The sequence below is a fragment of the Patagioenas fasciata genome, chromosome 3 (assembly GCF_037038585.1).
Source record: "Patagioenas fasciata isolate bPatFas1 chromosome 3, bPatFas1.hap1, whole genome shotgun sequence".
Lineage (NCBI taxonomy): Eukaryota > Metazoa > Chordata > Aves > Columbiformes > Columbidae > Patagioenas > Patagioenas fasciata.
The window spans coordinates 52,072,574-52,099,167 of NC_092522.1; the positions used below are offsets into that span (position 1 = coordinate 52,072,574).

General features: G+C 39.6%; 1 protein-coding gene across 3 annotated transcripts in view; it reads left to right on the plus strand.

Annotated features, from left to right (window-relative positions):
• RPS6KA2 (ribosomal protein S6 kinase A2) overlaps positions 1–26,594 on the plus strand; it is a 290,506-nt gene that overhangs the window by 59,750 nt on the left and 204,162 nt on the right. Inside the window, exon 1 of one of the 3 annotated variants that reach the window (XM_071806357.1) lies at positions 3,920–3,963. The exons of the other annotated variants lie outside the window; for them this stretch is intronic. Within the exon in view, the coding sequence (XP_071662458.1) occupies positions 3,940–3,963 (24 nt within the window). The 5' untranslated portion in view covers positions 3,920–3,939. Of the gene's footprint in view, positions 1–3,919; positions 3,964–26,594 lie in introns of those variants that run through there. 3 annotated transcript variants of the gene reach the window in all.

Consider the following 26,594-nt stretch of genomic DNA (forward strand, 5'->3'; position numbering starts at 1 on the left):
AACTGTCCTGTATCAGAAGATCTGTCTGTCACTGTCAGGTTCAAGCCTTGTTCTTGGTACAGCCTGGCTCTAATTTGATCTATAGTCCAGTTCCTCTGCATGTCTCCAGAGCAGGCTGCCTAGATCCTTGTGACTTGACCTTACTGGCAACCCAAGGGTTTTAATTCGAAGTAACTTCAATGCTCCTACTAAGCTGTCATGTTTGGAAGTGATAAATGTGACCCTTATGCAAAACCTGTGTGCCTACTGGCATCCATCTGCAGAGTGTTTGGGACCTTTCAAATACTGATTAAAACACTGCTGTTGTGAATAATGCAGCTGTGACTTTTTTCCACTATTTTTTTTTTTTTCAGTGAAGTAGAAGAAGAAACTAAAGTTGGCTTAAAATTTTAAAGGGGAAAAAAGTCCTGTTTCTCACCTACTTTCCCAACTTTCCCTTTTACTTTAAATTATGTTTTTGACTGATCACACAGCCATGGTAAGAAGAGAAGGAAGATAAAGTCACATCTGGAGGGAAGATTTCAATTCCTAACAGGTGGCTGGTTTCTACCCATGGTTTAAAGAGCTTGAAAGATGTGGAGACCATTTCAGGATCAGTCTAGTATCTTTCTTGAGTTCATGGAGCTACTGTGTTATTTGAATGTCAGGCTTTCTTAGGAAGGAGACTGATGATGCTTTGTTTGTTTTTCCCTGTAGTTAGCCTGTTGGCTAGCTGCCAGAGAGGTAGAGATTACTTCATTCCTCACTGCCCTGCCAGGGTGCTCCCATAATCTCTTTAGTTTTGGTATTCTACAGGCTTTTGAACTTGCAAGACCTATGTGTGGACTGATTCAAGATGCTAAACTAGGAAGAAGTAAAATCAACTGGTTTCTTCCAGTTTCTCTCCCCAAAATGATTTAGTGTGGTGCTAGAGCCTGAACACATGCAAAAGCTGTTTGTATTGAGTAAGACCATTCTGTATGCACACAGGCTAACTTAGAAATGTAGCATAAGATTTGTCAGTATTTATTTGGTATGAAAAAAACCTCATCTGTTCTTTCTCAGTTTACATACCTGCAGAATTCGATCTCTCCAAGGTACAATAGTCAGGAGCATTGGATATTGATTCATTTATTTCGCCATTAGTGCTGTCATGGGTTCATTTTTTCTTTTGCAGTTGCCAACACTTTGTCTAATGGACACACTGAAGCCAGGATGATTCTACATAGTTGTATCTGGAATTCTGAAATCTCTCAATAGGGTTTAAAATAAAACCAAAATACCTCATGCCTGCTATCTGCCATGTGAATTGTTGTTTTTTCTCCCTACATTGTTTCTTCCCTTCCTCTAGCTTTTTGTTTGTGGCTTTTGTACTACAAGCTGTCTAAGGAATGAGTTAAAGTGGTGATCCTGTCAGGTGAGTGTTTAACTATAATAGTGTTAATAACAAGGTGATTTTTAAGCAGAGTGATGTTTTCTTTTTGGCGCTAGGAACCGTTATTTTAAATCTGACCTTACCCAAGTTTGCCAGATGTTCAGAGCTCACAAGCTCACTTGTAACATTCAGCTTCCAAAGATGGTGGAGGAAAAAGGCAGTTTTGATTCAGAAACACTGGAATTCAGCTCTTTACCTCAGTATTTCCTGTTCGTTGTCATGTTTTTTAGAATTGTCTTTAAAACCTCAGCTGCTAGAATTGCGTTGATCCATCAGAAACGTGGCTCTAATTTGTCTTTTTAAAGCAAAATGTCTACTTGCCCTTCTAGAAGAAGTGTTGAAAGTGTGAATCAGGTGCGGCGTAGTCTGAAAAGCTGGAAGGCAAATAAAAAGAGCTCAGTATTAATCGATTCCAGAAGAGCTCGTTGTTGTTGAGCGAGCCCTGAGATTTCTTGGAGCCAAACCTCCCCTCTTTTGAACTTTTGCCCCTGAGCAGGCTGCAGGCACTGGGAGAGCAGAACAGGGCTTTCCCTTCAAGGCGCTGGGGCTGCTGCAAGCTGTGGACAGAGGGTCAGTTGCCTCCTCCCCTCCAGGGCCTCCCCTGTGCCCCTTCCCAGGCGCATCTTCTGCAGGGGCCCAGGGAGGCAAAGCTGAGCCCCTGTTGCTCAACCCTGCAAGCTGCCGAGCAGTGGAGCTCAAGAGAGGGAGATTTAAAGAAATTCAAAACCGAATGATCAGTCAATCACCTCCCCCGAGCCCTGATTTGAGAACAAATTTCTTGAAAATATAAATCATGAATTACAGACAATGAATAAGCTAACACAATATGAAGATTACTTTAAAAACATGTGTAAGCAGCACTGATTTACAGACTTGGTAGAGTCTTAATGCTAAAATTCTTACAAGCTGTTGAGAAATCCTGGAAGGTGGCCAGCTCATTATGGATGAGCCTGGCCTAAGCCCCTGGTGTTAAATTGAAAGGTGGAATTTTTTGTACATGTGTGAGCTGAATGCCTGGTTTCAGGAGAGAACTTTTTCTCTGATTCGGTCATATGAAGAGGCATCTTTGCAAATAGGCTAACTGTCATAATCATAAGACCCTTGGCACAACAGAGTACTGGTCCAGGACTGGGGTTTCCAGGTGCTGCTGGCAGCCTAAGTTATTCCCATAACAAATTATTTTTTTTCCCAACAGTTGAACAACTGCATATCTTGTGTGAGAGATGATATTTATTATTTTAAAATATTTTTTGCTAATTTCAGTGTACTGCTAAACAAAATCTCATGTTCAAAAACAGAGACAGGATATTTTCTTAGTCCTTTGTCACATTTACACTTCATAGCTTTCACTATGCTAAGAGGTATCTGACATTTTTATACTTTCAGTGGTGGTTTTTTTTTTTTTTTAAAAAACGTTGAGTTGCAGTATATTGTTTGACCACTGAATGTCTCTGAAAACCATAGGAAGTTTCAGGAGCAGCAAGTGTATCAGCAATAGAGAGTAGAAAATCCACAGAACTGTATGGAATTCCTCACTTTTCACTGGTGACAATCACTCAGCGGATTATCTCAAATTATATCTCCTGCGATTTAGCATATTCTAAGAATTGGCCCTTTAAGTTATTTTGCTTTTTTTCCACTTTATGTATTTACCAAGTGTAGGCATAGAATGAACTCCTGCACGGTGTGTTGTACTGGGTATTTTGTTATCCTACACAGACCCTGCAATTTGTACTTGCAATAGAGCATCCAGAATGTAGCCAAGCTTCACTCGAGAGGCTTCAGGGAACAGATGCATTCATTGCAACTGTTAGCTGTTTGTTCCTGTGTCCAGTAACTCTTACTGAAAAATGTTTTTGTCTTACTGGAAACATACAAGTGGTATGCTCTGGTTTCTGCTGTTGTTTCTTGATGTATCCTCGTTGGCTCAGGTTAAAGCATGTTGGAGGATCTAAAATGTCCTTATGACACTTTATTGAAAAGCACATACTTTGAGATTATAAAAAAGGGAAAGAATGCATCTTAGGGTGTTCTCTAGCTGTTGTTTTGTACTTCCTGAGTCTTCTCTGACTGTTGTACATTCTTCTAAAGATATGAACATGAGACCTGGACCAGCCCCATTTGCAAAGGTAGAATTGTCTCTGCAGAGTAGTAGCAAGAATGTGGGTTTCTGAGTTTCCCATCTAAATGTTCTAAGTTGTTACACCATTTCTCTGTACAGTGGTGACTATTCTTCAGGTTGTACATATTGTAGTACCCTATATCCACTTGTTTTTTTGTACCACCCATTCTCTAAATTTCCTCTGAAACTTCTTCACAGAAGACCCAGAGTTTCTTGTTTCCTGCCTGAGATGTACTTGTGATGATTTGAGTCTTTTTTTTTTTTTAATCTATCACCTATTAAGTGCCTTGAAAAGTTTTTCATTAACATTTAATCCTAAACTGATCAGCTCCCAGCTATTATTAAGTACCTAGTCGAATGTGATCTGCTTGTTTCAAGTCTGAAAGCCCTTCATTATGGCCAGATGACATTCAGTAGAGAAACAGGGGTAAGGACTTTGGTTTGGAGAATAATACTGATTTTACATATGGATCTGGGCTGTTTTTCTTAAGGCTTCAACTTGCTTATGAGCATGTGTATATCTGCTTCAGTATGGTATTGAGATATTTTAGGTAGTTATTTTTATAGGTGTTTGAAATCCTATGAGAATGGCTCCTGTATGTTTGTTTCTGACAACAACAGTTTAGAAATACTTCTCCTTTATTTGAACTTTGGACACTACTCAGTTGTTCTGCATAGATTATTTCGTTGCTTGGAGAATGAACTGTGAAGTAATGAATAAAAGGAAAAAATATTCCCAACAAACAAATTCTAAACAAAATTGTCAAATGCTGATGAAAGGCATGACTTGCTGTGCCTAAAACACAGTTGACATTTATTATTAAGTTTTAGAAAAACTGCTTCTACTGTAGTTGAACTTAGTATCAAATTTCCAATTCTTCATGCTTATTGGGGGCAGAGGGGGAATTATATCTATTTTGGTTGGTTTAAGTGAAAAATGTTGACTCCTCAGAACCAAAACTTTTCACACAAAAACATTTTTTTGTCAGGAAAGCTTTCCTCAGGTCAAGAGAAAGAGGTGTTTCTGGGAGTTGTGGGTGACAGAGCAGGTACATACGGTGGCACCCAAGCCAGGGCCCTGGTTTAGAGCGAAAGTCTGTACCTGTGCTTGCAGTGGCCACCTGTCCCCTGGAATGGGGACTGAGCCAGCCGGCAGTGGGGTGACACAGAAGGCAGCTAAGGAGAGGTGAGGGAGCATTGAAGGCAGGAGGGCTGGTGTGTGGTGAGTGAACTTGTTTAGTTAAAACTCTGTTGAATGCGATTTGCAAGGAAAAGGTTGTAGCAATGTAAGACGTGTATCTGTTGTAGGAGGCACTTCTTCAGCTCCCTGTGTACAAAACAAGCTTTCTAATTGCTCCTATAGTTTGGCAAAGTGTTACATACATCATGGTTTTCTGAGTTGTCTCACAAATGTTAGAGGAAAAGTTTATGATGCCTAATACATAATTTTGATGTGAAGACTCTCTTGGGTTGCCACTGATAGATGTTGCTAAGAAGCAGTGTCTGTAGCACATGCATTTGAAATGGTTTCTAGACACAATGGTGTGCCTATTTCAAAGTACCTGCAGTTTATATCCTACCCTATTTTTTTAGTGTGTGCAGTGGTTTGTATAAAAGTTCTGAATTGTTGGTTTCAACAGTGACAGTAAGTGCTAATGCTGATAGCAAAACATTCATCCTTAAATTAAGTTTTTCTTTTTAAAATAAATCACAACTGAATTTGACCCCAGTCCTTAGGTACCGGTGATAGATTTTCTGTGGCCATGGAAGTGGAAAATATGTGGAAGCGATCATGTGTGTAAGTGCATAGGAGGGTACCTGGACAGGTACAACTGCTGGGGAAGATTTTCTGTCACTGCAGTTCATTTAAATCTTTAATTTTCCTAATCCACCTCAGTTGCAAACACTTTAAAATACAGATTGAGGAGTAACTACTGCAACATGAGAGTTCTTGATATTTGTTTGCAGTGCTTGATAGCTTGATATGCAGAATTTGGCCTGGGATGTGAGTGTTTATTTATCATCAACTAAAAAGATAATATTTCTCTAAAAATTGGTGGGTTTTTTGTGTTTGCCCTTTACATTAACAAGAGCACAACTTTCTTACTCCCTGCCTCTGTTGCAGTCATTAAAATGGAATAAATTAACCTACCGAAATGTTGTTTTTACTGTGACAATGTTCAGCGGCTTCTATCACAGCTGTGGAGATGTTGTGTTAGGCACCAAACAAGTGGGGAGAAAGACTATTTTGGGAAGAAGTTTCTTGAGCTGAGGGAGTTGACTAACAGTCTGGCACCTGTGTTAATTACCGTCAAGAGATTTCTTCGCACGGGCTTAAATTGTGTAAGGAACTAGGCGCTCTGGTAGCCACCAGCAGACAACTGGTTAGAGACATGGTCCATGATCCCACAGGGGTATAACAGAAGTGTCCACTTTGTAGGGTGTGGGCTTTGAAGAATGGTAATTATTTTATAGTATACTGAAGGGACTTACAAAGTATGCTTATTCCCTAGTGAGAGATTGGGTAATCTACCAGAGAATTAGGAAAGTGGTATCTACAGTCAAAGATACGCAAGAATCAGAGATTGAATGGAAAATAAAACTCTTACCCTGATCTGGGTTAGGTCTTCCAAATGTAAAATCTCCACATGCAAACCCAGTGAGGGAAAAAGACAGAGTTATTGTTTGCCCTGAGTAGTGTTTTTGTTTTGCCTTGCCTTTTTTTCTGTTTTGTTTTAAGAAGAAAAATAAGGGGGTGGGGGGGAGGCACCCTGATCTCATTTGTTGCAAGACTGGACCAAAATTTTTGAGCTCAAGTACTATATAGCCCTTTTGTTGCCAGAAAACACATCTTGGTGTTTTCTTGATAAATTATTTTTGTGCACTCACTGGTGATAAAGAGCAACTGTGTTTGAAAATCTGTTCCTAGAAATAATGAGCTCTCCCACTGCAGGGCATAATAACCTTGAGAAAACACTCTGAGTCCGAAAGTGGCAACATTTCTAGCTGGAGAATGTAAAGCAAAATGATAAAGAATGAATTTGAATTTCTACACTTTTCAAAATGAGCCTTTCTAAAAGAAAGAAAAAGCTAACCAGCTGCTAGAGTCCATGTGGCTCTCATTGGCACCTTGGAGAATTTGTGAAGGTCGACGTGCAGAGGGCACTTCGCTGTCTGCCTGGTTTTGGTAAAGCCTGAATGTAGAGCGGCTGCCTGTGATACCTGTTGCTGCTGAGCTGGTGAAAGCTTCAGCAGCTTAGTAACTTCTTTATTTTGGGTGATTTATACAACAGCTGCTATTTATCTACCCCACTCATTGGACTGGAGAACATACTTTGCAAAACCATTGCCAAAAAAAAAGAATTGTACAGGGTATTTAGTATTCAGTGTTGCATGAGTCAAAGCTCTGAACTAGAGATGTGTAGAGCAATGCTCTCTGTAGCTCTTCTGATCCATTAAAAATTATTTACAGTTCTCTAACAAGAAAGCTTGCATGCATTTTTAATTTGATAGTTTATGGTGGAAGTCATAACTCTAACACAAGATTGTAATAAGCTTAATTTAGATGCCGCCTCTTTCACAGTCCTTGCAATAAGGAGCTTACTGGCAAAAATCATGTACCTGAGCTTGCCAAGAGATATGTTTTTGTAGTTTTGAGGAGGGCGCTTTAGATGTGATCTTGAAGTGGAAAATAAAGACACTTCAATCGTGGTAAAGTTTCTAGCATTACTTGGGCTATTTTTCAAATTTATGAAAGAATACATGAAGGCTTAAGGGAATAGCTTCAGCTGAAATTAAACATTTTGACTGTCATGTTGAAGTGTCTTCCTCTTCCCCTCCAAACATTTCCAAAAATATTTTTATTTAGAAAGTACAGAAAATTACTTCATAAAATACTTTCTTTGGATTGTGATAATCATGGAATCAGGCTATACACGTTTTTATTTTAGATGGTCCCATCTCCATTATTCAGGCAGTTTATGCGGTCTTTTGAGATAAGGATGGGATGTTACCCCAGTTTTACAGAGCAGCAAGGCACAGGCAAATAGCAGCTCCTCAGTGTTGCGCAGGGCCCTGGTGACTGGGAATAAATTGAATCCAGGCTTCTTGAAACCTGAACTAATGCCTTTTTTCCTGCCATGGTATGGAGAGAGTGTCCTCAGCAAATTTAATATATCCTGCCAGGAACCGAGAGACGGCGTAGAGTTGTTCTATTTATATAAATTTCAGAGGCCTAGAGAATGATAGGGTTTAGTCCTTCTCTAGTGCTGGGCAGTTTATAAAACCTTTCAGTCCTGGCCCTTGGTGGCTTTTCTGTTGCTGAGCAGAGCTGGAACTTTCCCAGGCATGTTGGAGACAGTTGGGTGATATTTATGGAGCTAATTTTCCTTTATGCTCAAGAATATTTGAGATAAAACTACTATTTCAGGAAAAAAAAAAGAACAAGGATTTGGAAGGATTTGGAGCCTGTCAACATGTAGAATTTCTGTCACTTTTACTTCAGGAGCTATTTTTTTCCCAGCAGGATAAAAAGCTTTGCAGATACTAGATGTAAACATATGAAACAATTAGAAATTTGGGACTTGGCACCAGTACAGAGATCTAGATTGGTTCAGAGATCTTAATCTTTGTCCTAACAAAATGTTAGATTTTACTTTCATTCACACTAGTGTAAATCATAACCCCACTGAAAGTTGTTGATTTATTCCAGAGTTATCCAGACTTACACTTGTGTGATGGAGAGCAGAAGTTGCTTCCTAAGTTTTGCCCAAAAGCAAAGGTTAGAGTACACAGGTAACTGAGCTGTTGTCCTTAAGTGAATTATTTCCTGCATTATATTTTCCTTATAATAAAAAAATTATAAGAGATTGGGCTTTTTTTGGGTGATTTTTTTTTTCTTTACAAAGATTTGTAATGATGTGTAGTCAACCTTGTCCGCCTGTAGCCAGCTGCTCTGCGTGAGCTGTGTACCATTGCCTGTGGCTTGTGCTGTGGAACTGAAGCCCAAGTGGGTGATTCATATGTCTAGACTTTGGCCCAGTTCCCTTTTTGTTCTGGCTGCCACTTTTGCCCTTCCTTATGCCAAGATTATCCCCTGTGCTGGTTATTGCCTCTTGTGTCTCTAGGAAGGGGCACCCTGAGGCACCTCCTTGCAAGCTGGTACCACAGAAGAGCCAAGCAAGCCTGCAGATGCTCTGCCCTTCCTATAGGTTTTAGCAAATTCACAAGACCAGAGCCTGGCCTATTTAATGCTTTGAGTTTGGAATTATCCCTGTGTATACAAGTAAAGACAGTTATTTACTGAGGGAAGTGAATTCTTGCAGTATGTTTTTGTTGTCTTTTCATAAAAGCTCTTTTGGCACTTTCTTGGCTCTTGTCACCCAAGAACTCTTGAATGTTTTATCTGTATAAATGTATTTAAGTATGAGTGTACTCCTGTGACACTTGAAGGCCAGAATGAGAGATGCAGTTACACTGCACTACTACCTGTCTCTTTATCTAGGTTTGGAAAATTACGCTGTTCTCACCTTCCAATAGACAGTGTAGCTAGGAGGATGTGGATGACTGATACTATATGCTGAATCAAGGAAAAGAACAAAAAGAACAAGGATATCTGAGGCATTTGCTTTTTTTTTTTTTTTTTAATTTGGTCTGGATGAGCAGAAGCATTCCACCTTCTGTTTAGGATTGAAATGAGTGGGTTAGGTGTGGGGGAGTGGTGGTCAGCATTTCATAGCTAGCTGTGTCCTTGAAGTCCTTTTGCTGATCCAGTCCTCAAGAAGTAAATTCTAGTGCATGTCCTCCTTCAGCAGAGAACTGTGCTTGCTGAGGAAAGGGGGTGCTTTGCAGGCTGAAGATACCTGTCTGTAACTTCATAGAAATAATTCAGGAGGAAAATGCAGAGACTATTTCCCCTTTGCTTGTAAGGTACAAAATCTTTAATGTTATAGAGTTTTAAATGTTCTTGTCAAAGACTGATCAAAAGATCACATGATATTGTGGTTAAATTGAGCATATGAAGTAGAACAGTTTTACTATTGGATGAACTCTGGGTGTACAGCCAACTGTGCAATGCAGACTTGAACAAATATAAATCTCTGCAGAAACTATGGGATGTTTCTATGTAGATGGATTTAGTTAGGTTATCAGCATTAATTGAAGTGCTTCTAGAGCATCTGTTACAATAGTATGTTGTGCTAATTCCTACTAAAGTTCTGTTTTAAAAGTACAAAACACTTTGAAGAATTGCAGGCAAACTACTTGTGCTGGAAAACTTCCAGGGTGATCAGTTCTGTGTTCATGATCACACATACATCTTGGGAACAGATGGGTGTCCTCTCTTTAGGCTTACTGTAGATTTGTAAGGACTAGAGGGAAATAAAACATCGCACACGAAATCCTTGTTTTTGCTATTTCTATTTTACCTGATGAAACCTCTTTGCCAAGAAAGGAATAAGCTTTTTCTGTCATTGATTATGACCATTAAATATACTTTATTCTGAAAGATACTGAAATTAGCAAAATAATCCACTCTGGACGTAATTTCAGTCTTTCTACCTGCTCCCAGTGTTAACAATGTCTCAACTTATAAAGCTATTAACCTTGGATGTTATAAATGAAGTTATTTGATGCTTTATTAATAATAAAAAACATTGATACATTAACCATATGTGTTTACAGGCATTATTCTAGGCAGTGGTTTTTCTCCGAGTTCTAGAAGAAATCTGATTTTTTTTTTTCAAGCTTTTATTCTTAGTTAAAACCCCTTAAATTAACACCCTTAATAACTATTTATAGAGAGAACGTTTGTGTGCCTCAAAATGTGAGGCACCTATCAGGTTCCTTTCTAACATTTGGCAACTCAGGTTTTCCAAGGAAGGAGCATGCAAATGAAATTAAGCTAAGAAAACTTGAAAATAAACATTGATAGTTCTGTAACAGTGGTGCGTATTTACGCAATTATCTCCCAAGAAAAGTGCTGTAGGTCGTGCTTATTTATTTCTTTTCAAAATAAGCAACAGGGAAGGCAGATTGTCACTCTAGGAAACAAATGACAGCTTAACTATGTGGTTTCTTTCATTCATCATTTTCTTTTAAGTCCTGGCTGCATATCTGGTGCTGTGTATGACACAGCATGGATCTGATGGCAGAAAGAGAAGACAGGCTTTGGAAAAACTTTTTTTTTTCATTTTTTTTCCAGCCCTAAAGGTTTTTAGTCTTTTCAGGGCAATAACTTGTTTTCTTCACTGTACTTCTGCTTATACTTTGACACTTCTATTCATCTTGCCTTTGAGGTGCTTTTACAAGATGTAGTATATAATAACTGTTGAGTGCCAGGGCTAGATGTTGCAACCAGATGGGTGTGGATGGTGACAAGGAGAAGCAGTTTGGGTGCATGGCTGCTGTCTTGCTCTTTAGTCTGCTGTGCACATGCTGTGAAGTGCTAATGGGAAAGGAGATTTACCTGCCCGATAAATCCTTACCTGCAGTTCTGTTGGGGTAGAGGGGCTGTTGTTATCTATCTCACTTTCCACAGTATTAAAATTGTAACTTTAATGGGAAATTGCTGAATGAATCTATTTGGCTGTAGGAGGGTATCCTGAACAATTCCTGTTTACCGAGACAAGTAGGGGGACTCTGTTTTCAAGTAAAAGAGGGAGTTCTTGTGAAATAATACTGGTATTTCTGAGAGTTCAGGCACTTTTACATCTGTGTGCTCTTCCAGAGGCTAATAAAGGAGCCCATACCTGACAAGACTGAATAAATATATTTACATCACTTTTCTGATATGCAGGAGAGAAAATTAGGTAGCTACAGTCATCTGAAAAAAAATCAGCGCTGGGGATTGTACAAGTCAGTTGTGATTGTCCTGAACATGAGTTAGGTAGGTGACTGTCCTAAGCGCACAGGAGTTAGAGTACTGTCCAGGCGAGGTGGTGGAGTTGCTCTTTACATGAGAGAGCAACTACAATGCATTGAGTACTGTTCAGGCACAGATGAGGAGCAAGTTGAGAGTCCACGGGTGAAAATTAAGGATCCGGCTGGCAGGGGTGATACTGTTGTGGGTGTCTATTACAGGCCACCAGATCAGGGTGAGGAAGTTGATGAAGCCTTCTACAGGCAGCTGAGAGCAGCCTCACAGTCACAGGCCCTGGTTGTTGTGGTGAATTTTAAGTTCCCTGATGTTTGCTGGAAGGACTGCTCAGCCAGCCAGCCACGGTCCAGGAGGTTCCTCTACTGCCTTGATGATAACTTTCTGTTGCAAATGGTGGAGGAGCCAACCAGGACAGGTGCAATGCTGAACCTCATCCTCACTAACAAGGAGGGTCTGGTTGGAGCAGTACAGGTTGAGAGCTGCCTTGGCTGCAGTGACCATGAAATGGTGGAGTTCAGGATCTCCTGTGGCAGGAACAGAATAACAAGGAGAATTGCAGCCCTGGACTTCAGCAGGGCAAACTTTGGCCTTTTCAAAGAGTTGCTAGGGGAAATCCCATGGGCAAGGCTGCTTGAAGTTAAAGGGGCCCAAGATAGTTGGTTAGTGTTCAGGGACTGCTTCTACCAGGCACAAGATCAGAGCATCCTGACACGTAGGAAGTCAGGGAAGGGAGCCAGGAGACCTGTGTGGATAAACAGGGATCTGCTGGGTAAGCTCAAATGGAAGAGGAGAGTATATAGATCATGGAAGGAGGGGCTGGCCACTTGGGAAGAATATAAGGCTGTTGTCAGAGGGTATAGGGAGGCAACTAGGAAAGCTAAGGCCTCCTTCGAATTAAACCTGGTGAGAGGGGTCAAGGACAACAGAAGGAGGTTTTTCAAATACATGGCAGATAAAACTAACACCAGGGGCAATGTAGGCCCACTGATGAACGAGGTGGGTGCCCTGGTGACAGAAGATACAGAGAAGGCAGAGTTACTGAATGCCTTCTTTGTCTCTCTCTATACTGCCGGAGGCTGTCCTGAGGAGCCCCATACCCCTGAGGCCCCAGAGAAAGGGAGGACAATGGAGGAGTTTGCCTCAGTTGATGAGGACTGGGTTAGGGGGAAATTAGGCAGTCTGGACATCGGTAAATCCATGGGTTCAGATGAGATGCACCCACGGGTGCTGAGGGAGCTGGCTAAGGTCATTGCTGGACTGCTCTCCATCATCTTTGCCGTGTCTTGGGAAACAGGAGAGGTGCCTGAGGACTGGAGGAAAGCAAATGTTACTCCAGCCTTCAAAAAGGGCAAGAAGGAGGACCTGGGTAACTATAGATCCGTCAGCCTCACCTCCATCCCTGGGAAAGTGATGGAACAACTTATTGTTAGTATCATCTCAAGGCATATCAAGGATAAGAGGGTCATTAGGGGCAGTCAGCATAGCTTCACCAAGGGGAAGTCGTGCTTGACCAACCTCCTTGCCTTTTATGAGGACATAACGTGGTGGATAAATGATGGCAGAGCAGTGCATGTGGTCTACCTTGACTTTAGGTAAGCATTTGACACAGTCTCCCACAGCATCCTTACAGCTAAACTGAGGGAGTGCTGTCTGGATGATCTGGTAGTGAGGTGGACTGCAAACTGGCTGAAGGAGCAAGTCAGAGAGTCATGGTCAGTGGGGTGGAATCTACTTGGAGGCCTGTATCTAGTGGAGTGCCTCAAGGGTTGGTGCTGGGACCAGTATTATTCAATATAGTCCTCAACAACTTGGATGAGGGAGTAGAGTGTACTATCAGCTACTATCAGCAAGTTTGCTGATGACACGAAGCTGGGAGGAGTGGCTGACACATCAGGAGGCTGTGCTGCCATCCAGCAAGGCCTGGACAGGCTGGAGAGTTGGGCAGGGAAAAATTTAATGAAAAATAACAAGGGAAAGTATAGAGTACTGCATCTGGGTAGGAACAACCCCAGGTTCCAGTATAAGTTGGGAAACGACCAATTAGAGACAAGCATAGGGGAAAGGGACCTGGGGGTCCTGGTGGACAGCAGGATGACCATAAGCCAGCACTGTGCCCTTGTGGCCAGGAAGGCCAATGGCATCCTGGGGTGTATTAGAAGAGGGGTGGTTAGTAGGTCAAGAGAGGATCTCCTTCCCCTCTACTCTGTTCTGGTGAGACCACATCTGGAATATTGTGTCCAGTTCTGGGCCCCTCAGTTCAAGAAGGGCAGGGAACTGCTGGAGAGGGTCCAGCACAGGGCAATGAAGATGATCAAGGGAGTGGAGCATCTCCCTTATGAGGAAAGGCTGAGGGAGCTGGGTCTCTTTAGTTTGGAGAAGAGTAGACTGAGGGATCACCTCATTAATGTTTATAAATATGTAAAGGGTGAGTGTCATGAGGATGGAGCCAGGGTCTTCTTGGTGACAACCAACGGTAGGACAACGGGTAATGGGTTCAAACTGGAATACAAGAGGTTCCACTTAAATTTGAGAAGAAACTTCTTCTCAGTAAGGGTAACAGAACACTGGAACAGGCTGCCCAGGAGGGTTGTGGAGTCTCCTACTCTGGAGACATTCAAAACCTGACCTGGACACATTCCCGTGTAACCTTATCTAGGTGTTCCTGCTCGGGCAGGGGGATTGGACTAGATGATCTTTTGAGGTCCCTTCCAATCCCTAATATTCTGTGATTCTGTGACTGAAGTGCTTTTCAGGTAAAATGCTTGAAATACAATTATTTTCCTTATAAATAAGAGAAGAAATGTAGCTGTCTTTAAAGATTTATTAGTCTTACATCTCCTGTTGTATCTTGGAGAAATTCAGGCACAGATTATCTTAACACACGTCATCATATTGAAGATATCTGTGGGAAAATATTGGGATTTTAATTTTATTCTGTTTTTATGATCACAGCTATTTACCAATATACTGTACTGTAAGTGACTAATTTAAAATAAGGGAAATAGGTACATCTTCTGGGTTTAAATGAGGACTTTTACAGCTTTCTGACTAAGATTTTAATTGATGTGATTGTACAAGCTGAAGTGTAACTCAGTGCATCTTATGCTGAGAAAACACGCTCAGCCATTTCTCAGTTTGGATAGTTGAAGGATGTGAAGTTTTTCTAAGTCCTGAATAAATGTCTGTCCTGAGTATGCAAGTATTCGGTGAAGCAAAGCCGCATAAAATGCAGATAACAATGCCTCATTAGCTATCATTTGTTTCACTTCAGGATTCTCACTGCAGCCTGTTTCAGTTCACAAATTAACATGCCAGTAGCTTTTTACCACATTTATTTCAATTTTTTCAGAAAGCAACAGTTGACTGATTGGGGAAGATGAGGAGTGGCTCAAAGACCAGATGGCAAGAAACTCACAACCTGATTCTGACCTTGCTTACATGAGGAGAAACAAGAAACAGTCGTGTTTACATCAGTGAAACCTGAAGTACAATAAAATAATTTCAGAGGGATCAGTGTTTTCCCCACTTCGCAGAAAGTCTTACACAAAGAGACTTTCAAATTCATTTGGTTTGAATTAAATTCTTATTTTAAGTTTCTGGGCAACCTAAACCTTTAAATTCTCTAATGAATGTTCTGGACCAAATCTGTCCTTGGTGCAGCTTCATTGAAGTTAGTAGACGTACACTGAGAAAGAAATTTGTTTCCAAATTTTGGGTTTTTTTCTTTGTATAGTGGTGCTTGTTCTACAGATAGTTATGATTTATATGACTTCTCTACAAGCACCAAGAGCTTCAAAAGCCATAATTGAGCTATTCAGCATCCTTATGAATCAGGCAAGTGCCATCACAGCCTTTCAAGTGATCGGTATATCTGGTTAAAACAAAGATGGATTCTTTCTGTGTTTAAGATCAATGAAAGATCTCAAAGTAGTAGATGCTGTTCAGATAGGGACTAAGAGGATCCTCAAGTAAAGATATGCAGTAAAAATTCTTTCTATGGATTATTTTTTGCAACATCTTAGTATGTTTTTTTCCTCTTAAGTGTGTTATTTGGTGAGAGATTAGCCAGTTAATTGTGTTTGTAGCGTCTTGAGATTGATTCTCATGATAAGTGTAGCAGCTGTGGTGAAGGAAGCTCATGTAATATCTGAGTTCTGTTTCAAGTGTCCAGCCATAGAGGCAGAATTTGTATACTCTACGTGAACTGCAGCCAGTGCAGGGTATATAGATCATGTCAATTTTTTGTGAGTGCTCAGTAAATCCCTCATGTCAGGGAGAAGGTGGTTGTCTGGTTGTTGAGAAAAGTACAGGAAAAAAAGGCAGGTGAGAGTTTTAATCCCACTGAGCAGGTTTTGCACCAAACCCTTCTCTTGAAGGGCTGCTCTTGACCTGAACTTGCTCACCGTATATATTTTTTTCTTTTATTTTACTTTTAGTAGGTAAGATGATTGTCTGGTCAATAACCTTACTGTTTAAGAGTGACTGGGAAGATTGTGTATATGTTTTATTGATGTTGAGTCAGCAGTCTCCTTGCTGTACACGTGTCAGAATGGCTGAGGCTTCGGCAGGCAGCCAAAAGCCATTTGTAGCATATTTCTGCACAGATGCTGGAGTAAGAAAGATTTGGTAGAATTTAATTGTCAGACTCCCAGTTTGTGAAATAAGTCTTCAGTATCTTTTAATTTTGGCCTTTCACAGTAATTTCTGTTCAGCTTCATCTACAAAATTCAATTATTGGTGATTTAATTAAATGATAAAGGGATAAAGCAACATTGAGAGACTTAGTGAGAACAAGGCCACTGAAGCCTTGGGTAGGTCTGCCCAGTGCAGGCTTGTGCATGCTGTAGCCACATCTACGTGAGTGCACCTGGCAGTACTCTGGGAGTGCAGGCCAAGGCAGGGTTTTGGACTGGGTCTCACCAGAAAACAAGTATTCTGCTCATGTATGCAGGCAGGTTGTAACGTTTTGTTTTGATATACGCTGGAAAGAGGCAGAAATGTACAGAAATTTTTATCAAAAGCACTTGGACAGAAAAGCCCTTGATGCATAACAAGCATCAAGCAAGAACCTGGCTCCTCCTGCAGTCCAGGTAAGAGTCATAGTCTTTGAACTGTTCTGGAAGAACTTGCTCTACAGAAACAGTAGTAGGGAAAATTGCTCCAAAAGTGAAATGGTTCAAGCAAATTTTTCTTAGAAGACTGAATGTATTATCTCCCTATTTTCAAACTGCAGAGTGAGTTTAACTTCAAATGAACTCAGCAAAATCTAAACACAACATGTTGTTAAATTCCATTTGAATTACAAAAAGACACCAGAAGGAAGTAATTTTATTGTTCTAAGCCAAAGCATTCAAAAGGTTAGGGTTAAAAAGACAAACTTGTGATTTTTGAATGCTTATGGCTATGTCATCCGCTGCATTTAATTGAACAGTCACATAAACATTTTTTTTGGCAGTGCCTTATTCATTGAGCAAAATTGAGAGTGTTCAGTTAATTAGTGTATATTGACTTTTCTTACATTCTTTTCAACACATGGTTGAAGGGTTGTACTTACTACACTTTACTATCACCTGCTCTGAAGACCATGTTAATTTTCTTTGGGTGCTTATATATACCACGCATTGTTAGAATCTGGAGTGCTTTAGCAAAAACACTTAGGAGATAAATGAGGCTGGTTTGCAGCTTTAAGATGGGGAAACTATGGAACAGATATGAAAATAACTGTGTTATGGGAAAATCATTAATGAGCTGAACTGTTTTAATCTAAACATCCTTACATAAATACTGTGGCAAGAAAGTTGCTGGTTGTCAACAAACCTCCTCTAGTAGAGTTTGCTAAAGTTAAAAGTGGTGGAAATTAAGGTCACATAAAGGAAGCATCATTCTTAATATTAAACAGTGCTGCAGCCCTTCCTTGTAACAGCAGCAGACCTGCTTGTTTGTGCTTCTAACATATACCATACTTAGTTCAGCATTTTCTTCTCTAACAATTTTATCTGTGTATGTTGTCTGAGAAAGAAGTTAGACTAACACAGGAATTGTATTTAAGAAAAAAAATATACTTCTAACAGTGCAGGGATATGGCAGAGATGACTCATGAATCGTGTGTGTCCACTTACATAATTCACAGCAGAGATACTTTCAGGCCCTCTTCAATAGTGTATGTTTACAATATGAGTCTGGTGCATGATCATTGTTGTATGCTGTGCTGTAGTAAACTTACATATGGAGATAGCTGATTGCATGGTTATGATATGCCTTTTGCAACATCTGTTGTGTTTTTTCTCAAATCACATCAGACCTGTTGCCATGATGATTTTTATGCTTTTTCATCTTGGAAGAGCGGGGATATAAAAAACCTGTTGATTCTTTTGACTGAGTTAAACATGTGATATGCACAAAAGCTAATCTACTCCTAGCAACTACACCAAAACCTTAAACTTCCCTAGTATTTTGTGCTGGTGAGATGAACATGGTAAAGGGTCTCAGCAGATACCACTTGTCTGTGATCTCATCACTTAAACTCTGATAAAGTTCTACCAGAAATGCAAGAGAGTGCCAGCGTACTTGTAGGTATCGCTGAAGGTGTTGCTGTCAAAGGTGTTTGCACAGCAGAGCTCAGATCTCTCCACAGGAACAGGGTTACTTTACAGTGGTGCCACAGCCAAGCCCTCGTTGGATGAATCATTAGGACTGCAGATCCAGATTCATAAAGACTTGCAGTGGTTTGTTCTGTTTGAGTCTGTGGGAGAAGGATGGCGGTTGTTGTAATTAGCCCACATTGGTATGCCCAAGTGGCTTCCTGATGGTTTACAAGGGAGCCCCTGGCAGAGCAGTGAGTTGAACTTGTGCTTTCTGAGAAACAGGCTAGAGTCCTGTTCATAGAAAGAGCCTGGTTTTCATCTGACTAATATATAGATCCGGAGGAGACTTCTAGGTATTTATTATTGATTGCCAGTAATAGAGAAATGCTAAAAATTAGAGCACCCCTTTTTAATTGAATCTCTTCAGCATTTGGTGGCTCTATGGCATGTGCTGCTTCCGGCTCATTGACACCCTTAGGAAAATACATTATCAGACAGTATTCAAGCCTCTTTCCTGAGCAGCTGAACAAACTGCTTTCTTGAGGCAAATATTGTTGTACTGTAGATGGAAATCATTATCGCAGTGTAGTCTGGGGCTAAAAGCTATTATTTTTTGCCTCGCTTTCCTCTTCCCATTGCCCCATCTGCTCCTATTCAGCTTCTTACTAAAAGGCTTCAGTATAACAAAAAACATGAGTAAGTTGTCCTTGGAAGCCAGAGTATGTGTGAGAGCAAAGGTAAATCTTTACTGTCATTCAGCATGTACCAGGCCATGTTTCCAAATCATTGATGAAAGGGTAAGGTATTTCAAACTTCCTAAAAATCTGTTTCCTATCCATAACCTATTTTCCTATATTAAAAGAAGGTACTCGTTAATAGTTATCCTTTTTTTGGCACAAATATTTATTAATTGTTTCTTCCTGCAGCCTTTCTGTGGATTTGAGAGAGTACAAAGGAGTATGGGAGAGCATCCTTCAACAGCTGTTGTATAAGAAGATACAGGATAGCTGGAAAGGCTGGAGATGTATTAAGCAGCAGGATCAATTAACTTTCATACCTGTTGTGTTCTGAATGCACCATTTAGCCTGTCTCTAGCCAGCTTATCTGTCTCAGCCACTTACACTGACAACCAAAGCCTCTTTCTAACACATATCATGGCTCTGTAGAAATGAACAAACCAACCCGCCTACTAGATTTGGTGCTGTCTTTTGCTCACAGTGAACTTCAGGTTCACGGTTTTGCTCCCTTGAGATTGAAGATGGCCATGGGTCTTCAGAGTTGAAAATGAATATCAACTCACTTTCTCAGAACAGCTGGAATGTCATTCAAAAGGATGTCTTTGCTTCTCCAGAGACCCATATGCCTGAGAGCTCTATCTCCTCAATTAAATCATAGCACCTCGCTTTTTTCAATTTCCTCTGACTGCTGAAAGGTGATTTTTTTTTTTTCTTGTCACCGTTTCTTTAGGATTTTTTCTTTCTTCCTTTCTTTGTCATTATCTATATTCCTAATGAAATCTGGCTGTGTTAACAACTTGCTTGTGAGTATCTGGATTAGGATTTTCCAGGACTGGAAGGGTGGTTGTTTTTAAATCACTGCAAATTACCTGTGGTCCAGTTTATTCAATGGCTGAGATTGCAATGGAGAGGAAGGAAGATTGAAAAAAAAAATGCAATAGTGTGGAAGGTGGGGAAGATTCCCACACCTGTTTTCTTAGTTAACAGTGAAGTTACCCCTGTGATTTTCTGGGTTTCCTCTCCTTAGGAAAGGGGAAGTACAAAACTGTCAGCAGAAGAGGCTCCAGGCTAGGAGTTGTGCTTAGCCAAAATTCTTTCTGCAAGGAAGATAGTTTTGTCTCCTGTTTTCGTATTGCATCTCCACAATCTTCAATAACACAGTGTGGGGTTGTGTTCTTTTCGCTGTTCTTGTTAGGCTTTTCCTATTCTACAGAAAATACTGATTTATTGCTCATATTTTGGTTTTGTCTTATCAATTGATCTTTAGTCTAGCAAATTTTGACTAGATTAAATTGCTTTGTATGAACATGTCACAATTCTTTAGAGAGAGGAAAAAAAAGAAAGGGCATAGCATAGGGTGCTTGTTCATTACCTACCCCAGTCCATGCTCTTCAAGGTGGGTGGCGTCTGTCATTTTCTTCAAAAGTCAGTCTCAGAACCCTCCTCTATACTCAGCCACTTGTCTACGTCAGTGTGCCAAGGAGCAGATTTTTTAATTGTCAGACTGTATTTGAGGATTTTCCTTGCAGAGGACTTCACAACTCCCTTCCTTGAACAGTCTTTTGCAAAGGTTTTGCTAATGCTCAAGTAAAGACATTTGCCTTATGGCTCTTCACAGGGATGTAGGAGTGAGCACCAAAGTGATGAGCAGAACTGGTTTGATCGCAAATGTCAGTAAATCTGTGACAACAGAGGGAAAGAGGCAGGAATGGGAACTACCCTGTGACTGCTTGGAAGGAAGGAGGGACCTGATAAAAGTCTGAGAACTGCTTACTGTGGTTTCAGTATTGCAGGAACCCAAACAAAGTTGATTGTTTCTTTTTCTTGCTCTGGGATAAATATGGACACCTATAGCTCCAGCTGCAGAATGAGGAACTACTCAGACAAATAATAAAAATTGCATGGCAGATAAAGACAATTCAAAACTAATATCTCCCCTTCTGAGGAGTTCTGTAATGTGAGTCTTACTTGTCCAGGATTATTTGCCACTGAACAAGGGACAGGTAATGCAGCATAGCAACACTTGGTGAAGTTGCTTGCTTGATGTGTTATTAGAAAAGAGCGATCTGGAGAACCAGACATTAAATTAAAAAGGACATAAAATTCTACAATACATAATTTTTATTTATTAAATAGTATTTGAAACCCAAAACAAACAAAACTCAACAACCGAACAAACATTAGAAGAATGGACAAAGCTTTGAGCAGTTGAAAGGATCAGATGAGTAATTTCTGAATGAGTATTTTGGTTATCAGATCCAGCAAACTCATGACCACACCAGATAACTCAAAATTTCATGGACTCTGAGTCAGGCAAACATTCTTTATTATGTTTACAGAGCTTCAGTAGAGATAAGATATTGATAATCTGTAACTATCAAATCCATGTTATTTGACTACTGTTACATTCATGTCTTTATTTTGTTAATATTAATTTTATTGGGGAGATAAGTGAAAGCGAAAACAGGTTCCAGCCAGGTAGATCAGCTGTGGGGTGGGAACATGCTGTGCTGAATTGCCCACACAGCACTGCCAACGTTTATGAGTCATGAGTACCAATGCCACTTCCATTTATAGATTATTTAAGAATAGAGGCAAGTCTATGAGCACTTCAGTGACAATTTTTTTTTTTTAAGAAGGTTTGGGCTGAAAACGTTGAGCTCTGAAAAACCTGATTAAGTCAGCACAAGGTGTCCAGAGTAATTCACCTTTCAGATATTAGTGAAGTGGTTGCCAAATGTAACTCCCATCCTCTGGGGAAGTTCCAAAGCTTTAATAATTGCTTTTGTCCCCAGAACATTCAAGCCATCAGAAATGTTCATGTAAGACATTAAAAATAAAATATTATGCTTTAAAAGAACATCAGTATTTTGAAGTACGAACTTCTTGAAACAAAATGTTTGATTCTTATTTTCCTAAGGGAAAATTTAAAAATATTAAGAGGAAATTGGATCAGGTTCACATTCTGAAAATTTCCAGGCTAAAATGTTGCTCAGTTCCAGTTATTTCATATATAAGCCACAAACTGGTCACAGATTGAAAGACTAGGGTACCATGAACTATCAGTATGTACTATATATGGAGTGAGCCATATAAGCTGCAAATAACCATATAGTGCAACAGATTTTAACAGATTGAGAACATCATATGTAGTGTGTATATTTTAATCTAATACTCATGCACATATTTTATATATGAATGTGTGTATATATCAGGTAAATTAATTTACATCTCCAAACACCAAGTATTTCTTGAGAAACCAAGATTCAGAAGGAATAGGAGTTCCATACTACTCTTCCAATATCTAATAGAAAGAACGGTCTTCATGGCCTACATACACAACATTTCAAAATATCTACTGTAGGTGAGACCTTGTCCCTGAAGTAATTATCAGGCATTCTATTAGGATATTTGTTGTTTCTGTTTAAAATAACATTTTTTAAATTCTTTATTCCATGCCAAAAAATAATTCAGGGAATGTTATTTTTTATACAAATATATACAAGTGTGAATATCTATATATTGTTATAGCTACATCTAGAACAGTCTCTCAGCATCAACATTTATCAGCAGAGGAAGTTTTTGGTGTCCAGATGGGGTCACCTACCCAAGCAGAGCACACACACAGCATCACATATTCAAGTTCTATGAATGTAGTTCAGGTTGAGGACTTGAAATTGTTACCCGTGTCCTATATGAATGTCTTAACCTTGAGGCAATTTCTGGGGTGTTACAATTTCCATCTCTCTTGTGAAAAGAGTTCTGTTTTATGTAAGTAATTAAAATACTAATTGAATCTGGATCTTTCAGAACTTGAGATGAGTCCCATAACCAGTGGGCTTAGGAAAAACAGCCTTGTTAGCCCTGTGAATGTGTAATTAGTTATACAAGATGAGGTTACTCCAGTAGAATAATTGAGAGCACCTCACCTGAGAATAGCAGAGAGGCTGATAATTAGTGCACTCACCTAGGCTGTGGGAGATCCAGTCGCTGGTATGACTTAGCTTGAGCTGGGATTTGAATTATGGCATCTCAGATCTCCAGTGAGGCTGTGGCTGGTTAGTCTGTGGATTGTTTCAGAAAAAGCTTGTCTAGATTTTCATAAGAATTTTTAGGTGGTTTGGGGTTTCTCTGAATGAAGAACAAGAGAAAAATAAATCCTTAACATTTTTTGCAGAGGTTCCCTCTCACATAGATCTATTAAGGATAACTGCACAAGAAATTCAAGAATCTAAAGAGAAAAACACATTTACCAGTAATAAATGACTCCTGAAATAATTAATTTGTTAATGTTATGATTTATGATATTATGTAATAAAAGTCACTCCTGTTGCTGAGAGCAAAAGGAGACAGTGGGCAAACATGATGTTTGCATTGGCCTGAATTTGTGTCTTGGTTTCTCCAAGTGTTTACAGACTTTTCTTTCTACCAGCATCAGAGTCATGGAAAAGCCTTAGCACTGTGTTTATAGTAGATTCTGCATACTTAACAGTTCCTTTGGGAAAACAAAACTTGAATATCTAGGAAACGTTGCAACCTGTCTGCCTTTCATAGGATATGACAAACTTCCTCCTTGCACAGGACACAGCGTCTGCCTGCTGGCACTCTCCGCAGACAGGTCCCAGACACTTCTGATATGGGCTGTTGCCTTCCAGATGTTCTCTACCCACCAGGAAGGATCAGTGAAAAATATTGGCAAGACATTGTGGAGTAGCTTGTGTTGCCCAAATTCTTGACTGTATTTGTTCCTTGGAATGAATGGAGAGCTCCTCTCCAAAATAGGTTGGGACTGTATACAGCACACCCAGTAACAATCTGAGCTCCAACATACATTAACCCATTACAGTACTTTGAGCGGAACACAGCTTCATGGAAAATAGTTTTGTGCTCTCCAAAGGCACACTGTTTGCATGTGACCAAATAATCTGTGTCATGCCTTAGAAAATAAGAAGGTAAGCGGTCCTGCAGTAATCGCTTGCTTTGACATTTGTTAGATTATATAATGCTACTCATGCAAAATCTTGTTTTAGCGCAATTCTTACTTTAAATTGCTGTTGACCTGTTCCTTTATTTGCTCTGGTTTTCTGCAAGTAGTTTTTCTCCATAATTTGTATGAGGGAATGGGCACACTAGGACCAAGTTAAATTTCTGTTGTATAGTGTGTTGCACACTGATTCTGTAAATCCAATCAGTTGGTGTCCTTAACTGCAAAATCTCAGCTCTAAAACTTCTGCTTTTTTAATGAAAATTCCATTGTGTTGCCTGGTGCAAATGAATCATCCTAAAACACTCTCCATTTCTCTCACCTAAGCAAGCCTGTGATGCTGTGCCAGACTTGTCTGGAGGAGCCCTCTGACTACAGCAGAGACACAGTAGATGTCTCCTTCTATGGCAGCCCCTTTTATTCTTTTTGGCAGAGACAGATGTTACTGAAGAAGCCTTGTTTGGCTCAACTGCTCTATATGTTGTTCAGTAATGGGAAGCACTAAAGTGAAGCCTAGATCCACTTGTCTTTATTTTAACTCTGAACTCCCTGGTGCTGTGTGTGTCAAAACTGTCGCTTTAAATGTTTTGAAGTTTGGATGGGAGCTGTTTCTATTCTTGCACCTGTGGGCCAGTCAGGGACCCAACAGTTTCTCTCATGTGACGGACCCATAATTCTCTTTTTATGTTAATTAACTGGAGATGCACCTCTCATTCTGTATTACTATTCTAGCTCTCCTTTTTGCTTTCTTTCAGTCTTCAGGTTATCACTCGATATTAGAGCTGTATCAGCAACATTCTTAAAGCATCTACTAATGTTGTCTGTCACTTCCTCCTTGTTAGGCTCTAATATTTTATACCTATGCACTCAGCCTATGATGCCTGACACTGTATTTCTGTCCAAGGGATTCTGGAATTCTCCTGTTAGTTTTTTTTAAATGAATTGATTTCTTATCAAATGCTGGAATTGTTCTCTTATCAAATGCTATTGTGGAGTTCTGTGACTCTGCTCTGGGCTAGGAAAACAGACCTGGTAATATGACTAAAAAGATTGTATTTAATATCAGTTTGGTCCATGTTTCTTTTTTGTCCTCCTCCTTAAACTTGTATGAGTTCGCAAAAGCCACTTCCTGCCTTGGTTTTCACTGTTTGGATTATAGGAGAGTTTAATCATTATCGTACATTCTGCTTACTAAAAAAGGTAAAATGATACCAATTTATTGGTTTGTTTGGAATAATAATAGCCATGTTTTTTGTTTTCTCTGTCACTAAAGTCACTAATATGTTTTGCTGTGTCTGCTAAGAACTGATCTGTCCCTTCCACTTGAGCAGTGAAAGAAAAATCATCCAAATGTACCGTTTCTCCATGAAAATTCTCAGTTGCTCACTGCAGCTAATTTTGTTGCACCCTCGTCATGGCCAGTATTAACAGTAACGGGAATATTATACATTCTGGTCTTATTCCAGTTATGATTACAACCCATTGGACTTTCTGACAGCACAATTGCTATCAAAAGCTTTTTGGAAATCTGTAATATTTTTCATGAATGGTGCTTGTCACTTCACATTAGTTCTGTAAAATGAGGACAGCGTCTTGACACTGTTTTAAAATCTTCTTGGTCCTTTTTGGTCTGGAGACCTACTTGCTTCTTGACAAGTTGCAGAAGGAAATTGTTTGTGATTTTTATTCCCCTCTCCCCCCACCACTGCCCGGTGTTGAGAATAATGCAGGGTTTTGCTAGACATTGAGGCTGACAATGCTGCTATCATCCGAAATGCCTGCTCTGAATCTTTGGTTTTATTTGTATCTTTTGTACTTTCCGTATTCTTTTTAAAAGCATGAGAGATGACTACCTGAGAGAGATTACCTGAGTATTTGACACTTGTCTAACAAATGCTCTCTAACTAATTTTCTCCTTTTATATTTCCTCACTTTTGCCATTTCTGACACTTTGAAGCTTTTAAATCAATGTCAGACTGACAGAAGATCATTATCACCAGATCTTGTCCATCTTCTAGGCCTGATGTGTGAAAGACAATGAAGACATGTCTTAAATATTGCTTTTTCTTTGTACTTCTTCTTTACTGAGAATCTTTCTGCTTGTATGTTGGGCAGGACTGCTGATACTACTTTAAAATGCATCTATTGGTTGTTTAGTGTCTTTTAGACTCGTTTTGGCCTTTCAGTTTATATCTCCTTGTCATTTCTTTTTTTTCGTAGCTTCTTGTCATCCAGTCTCTGTATTTCTTTTTCTTGCTGCTACCAAAGTAACACCAGAAAATTTTTCATTCCTTTTTCATTTAATCCTGTTTGGAAAAGTCTTTCTACTTTTCTAGCTGTACTATGAAATAACTGTAGTTACCACAGGATGCCTAAGTCTTTAGGGTAGTTTTTTACCTTTCAAGCTTTCAGTTATGAAATGTTAACTTGAAGCCAGTTTTTGAGTTTCTCATGTTTGATTTTCACTTTAGCCATATAAAAGTTAATAGCCATATAAAAGTTACTATTGTACCTTATGTTTCCTTGTTTATATGTGTAAATATCTGCTGAAGAATTGCAAAAGTTACTTTAAACAAAGTCATTTATATAGAGAGTTATACATTAATTACAGTATTAGTTTCTATTTTCCTGCAAGAAAATAGGGGTAGACTTGTGGATTTTCTTTGTGGAAACCACATAGTTTTCTGCGATTAAAGATAGTCTAATAATGAAATTAAAGGCAGCTTGAACTAAGAATATCTGTACCGCCCTAAAAGGGTATTAGCTTCATCACCATCAGGTAAATAGACTTCATGTGCTGGTGATGGTTAAATGCATTTCAATTATTTTATAAAGTGAATTCCTTAAATATTCTACTGATAAGCATTTAGAAACAAA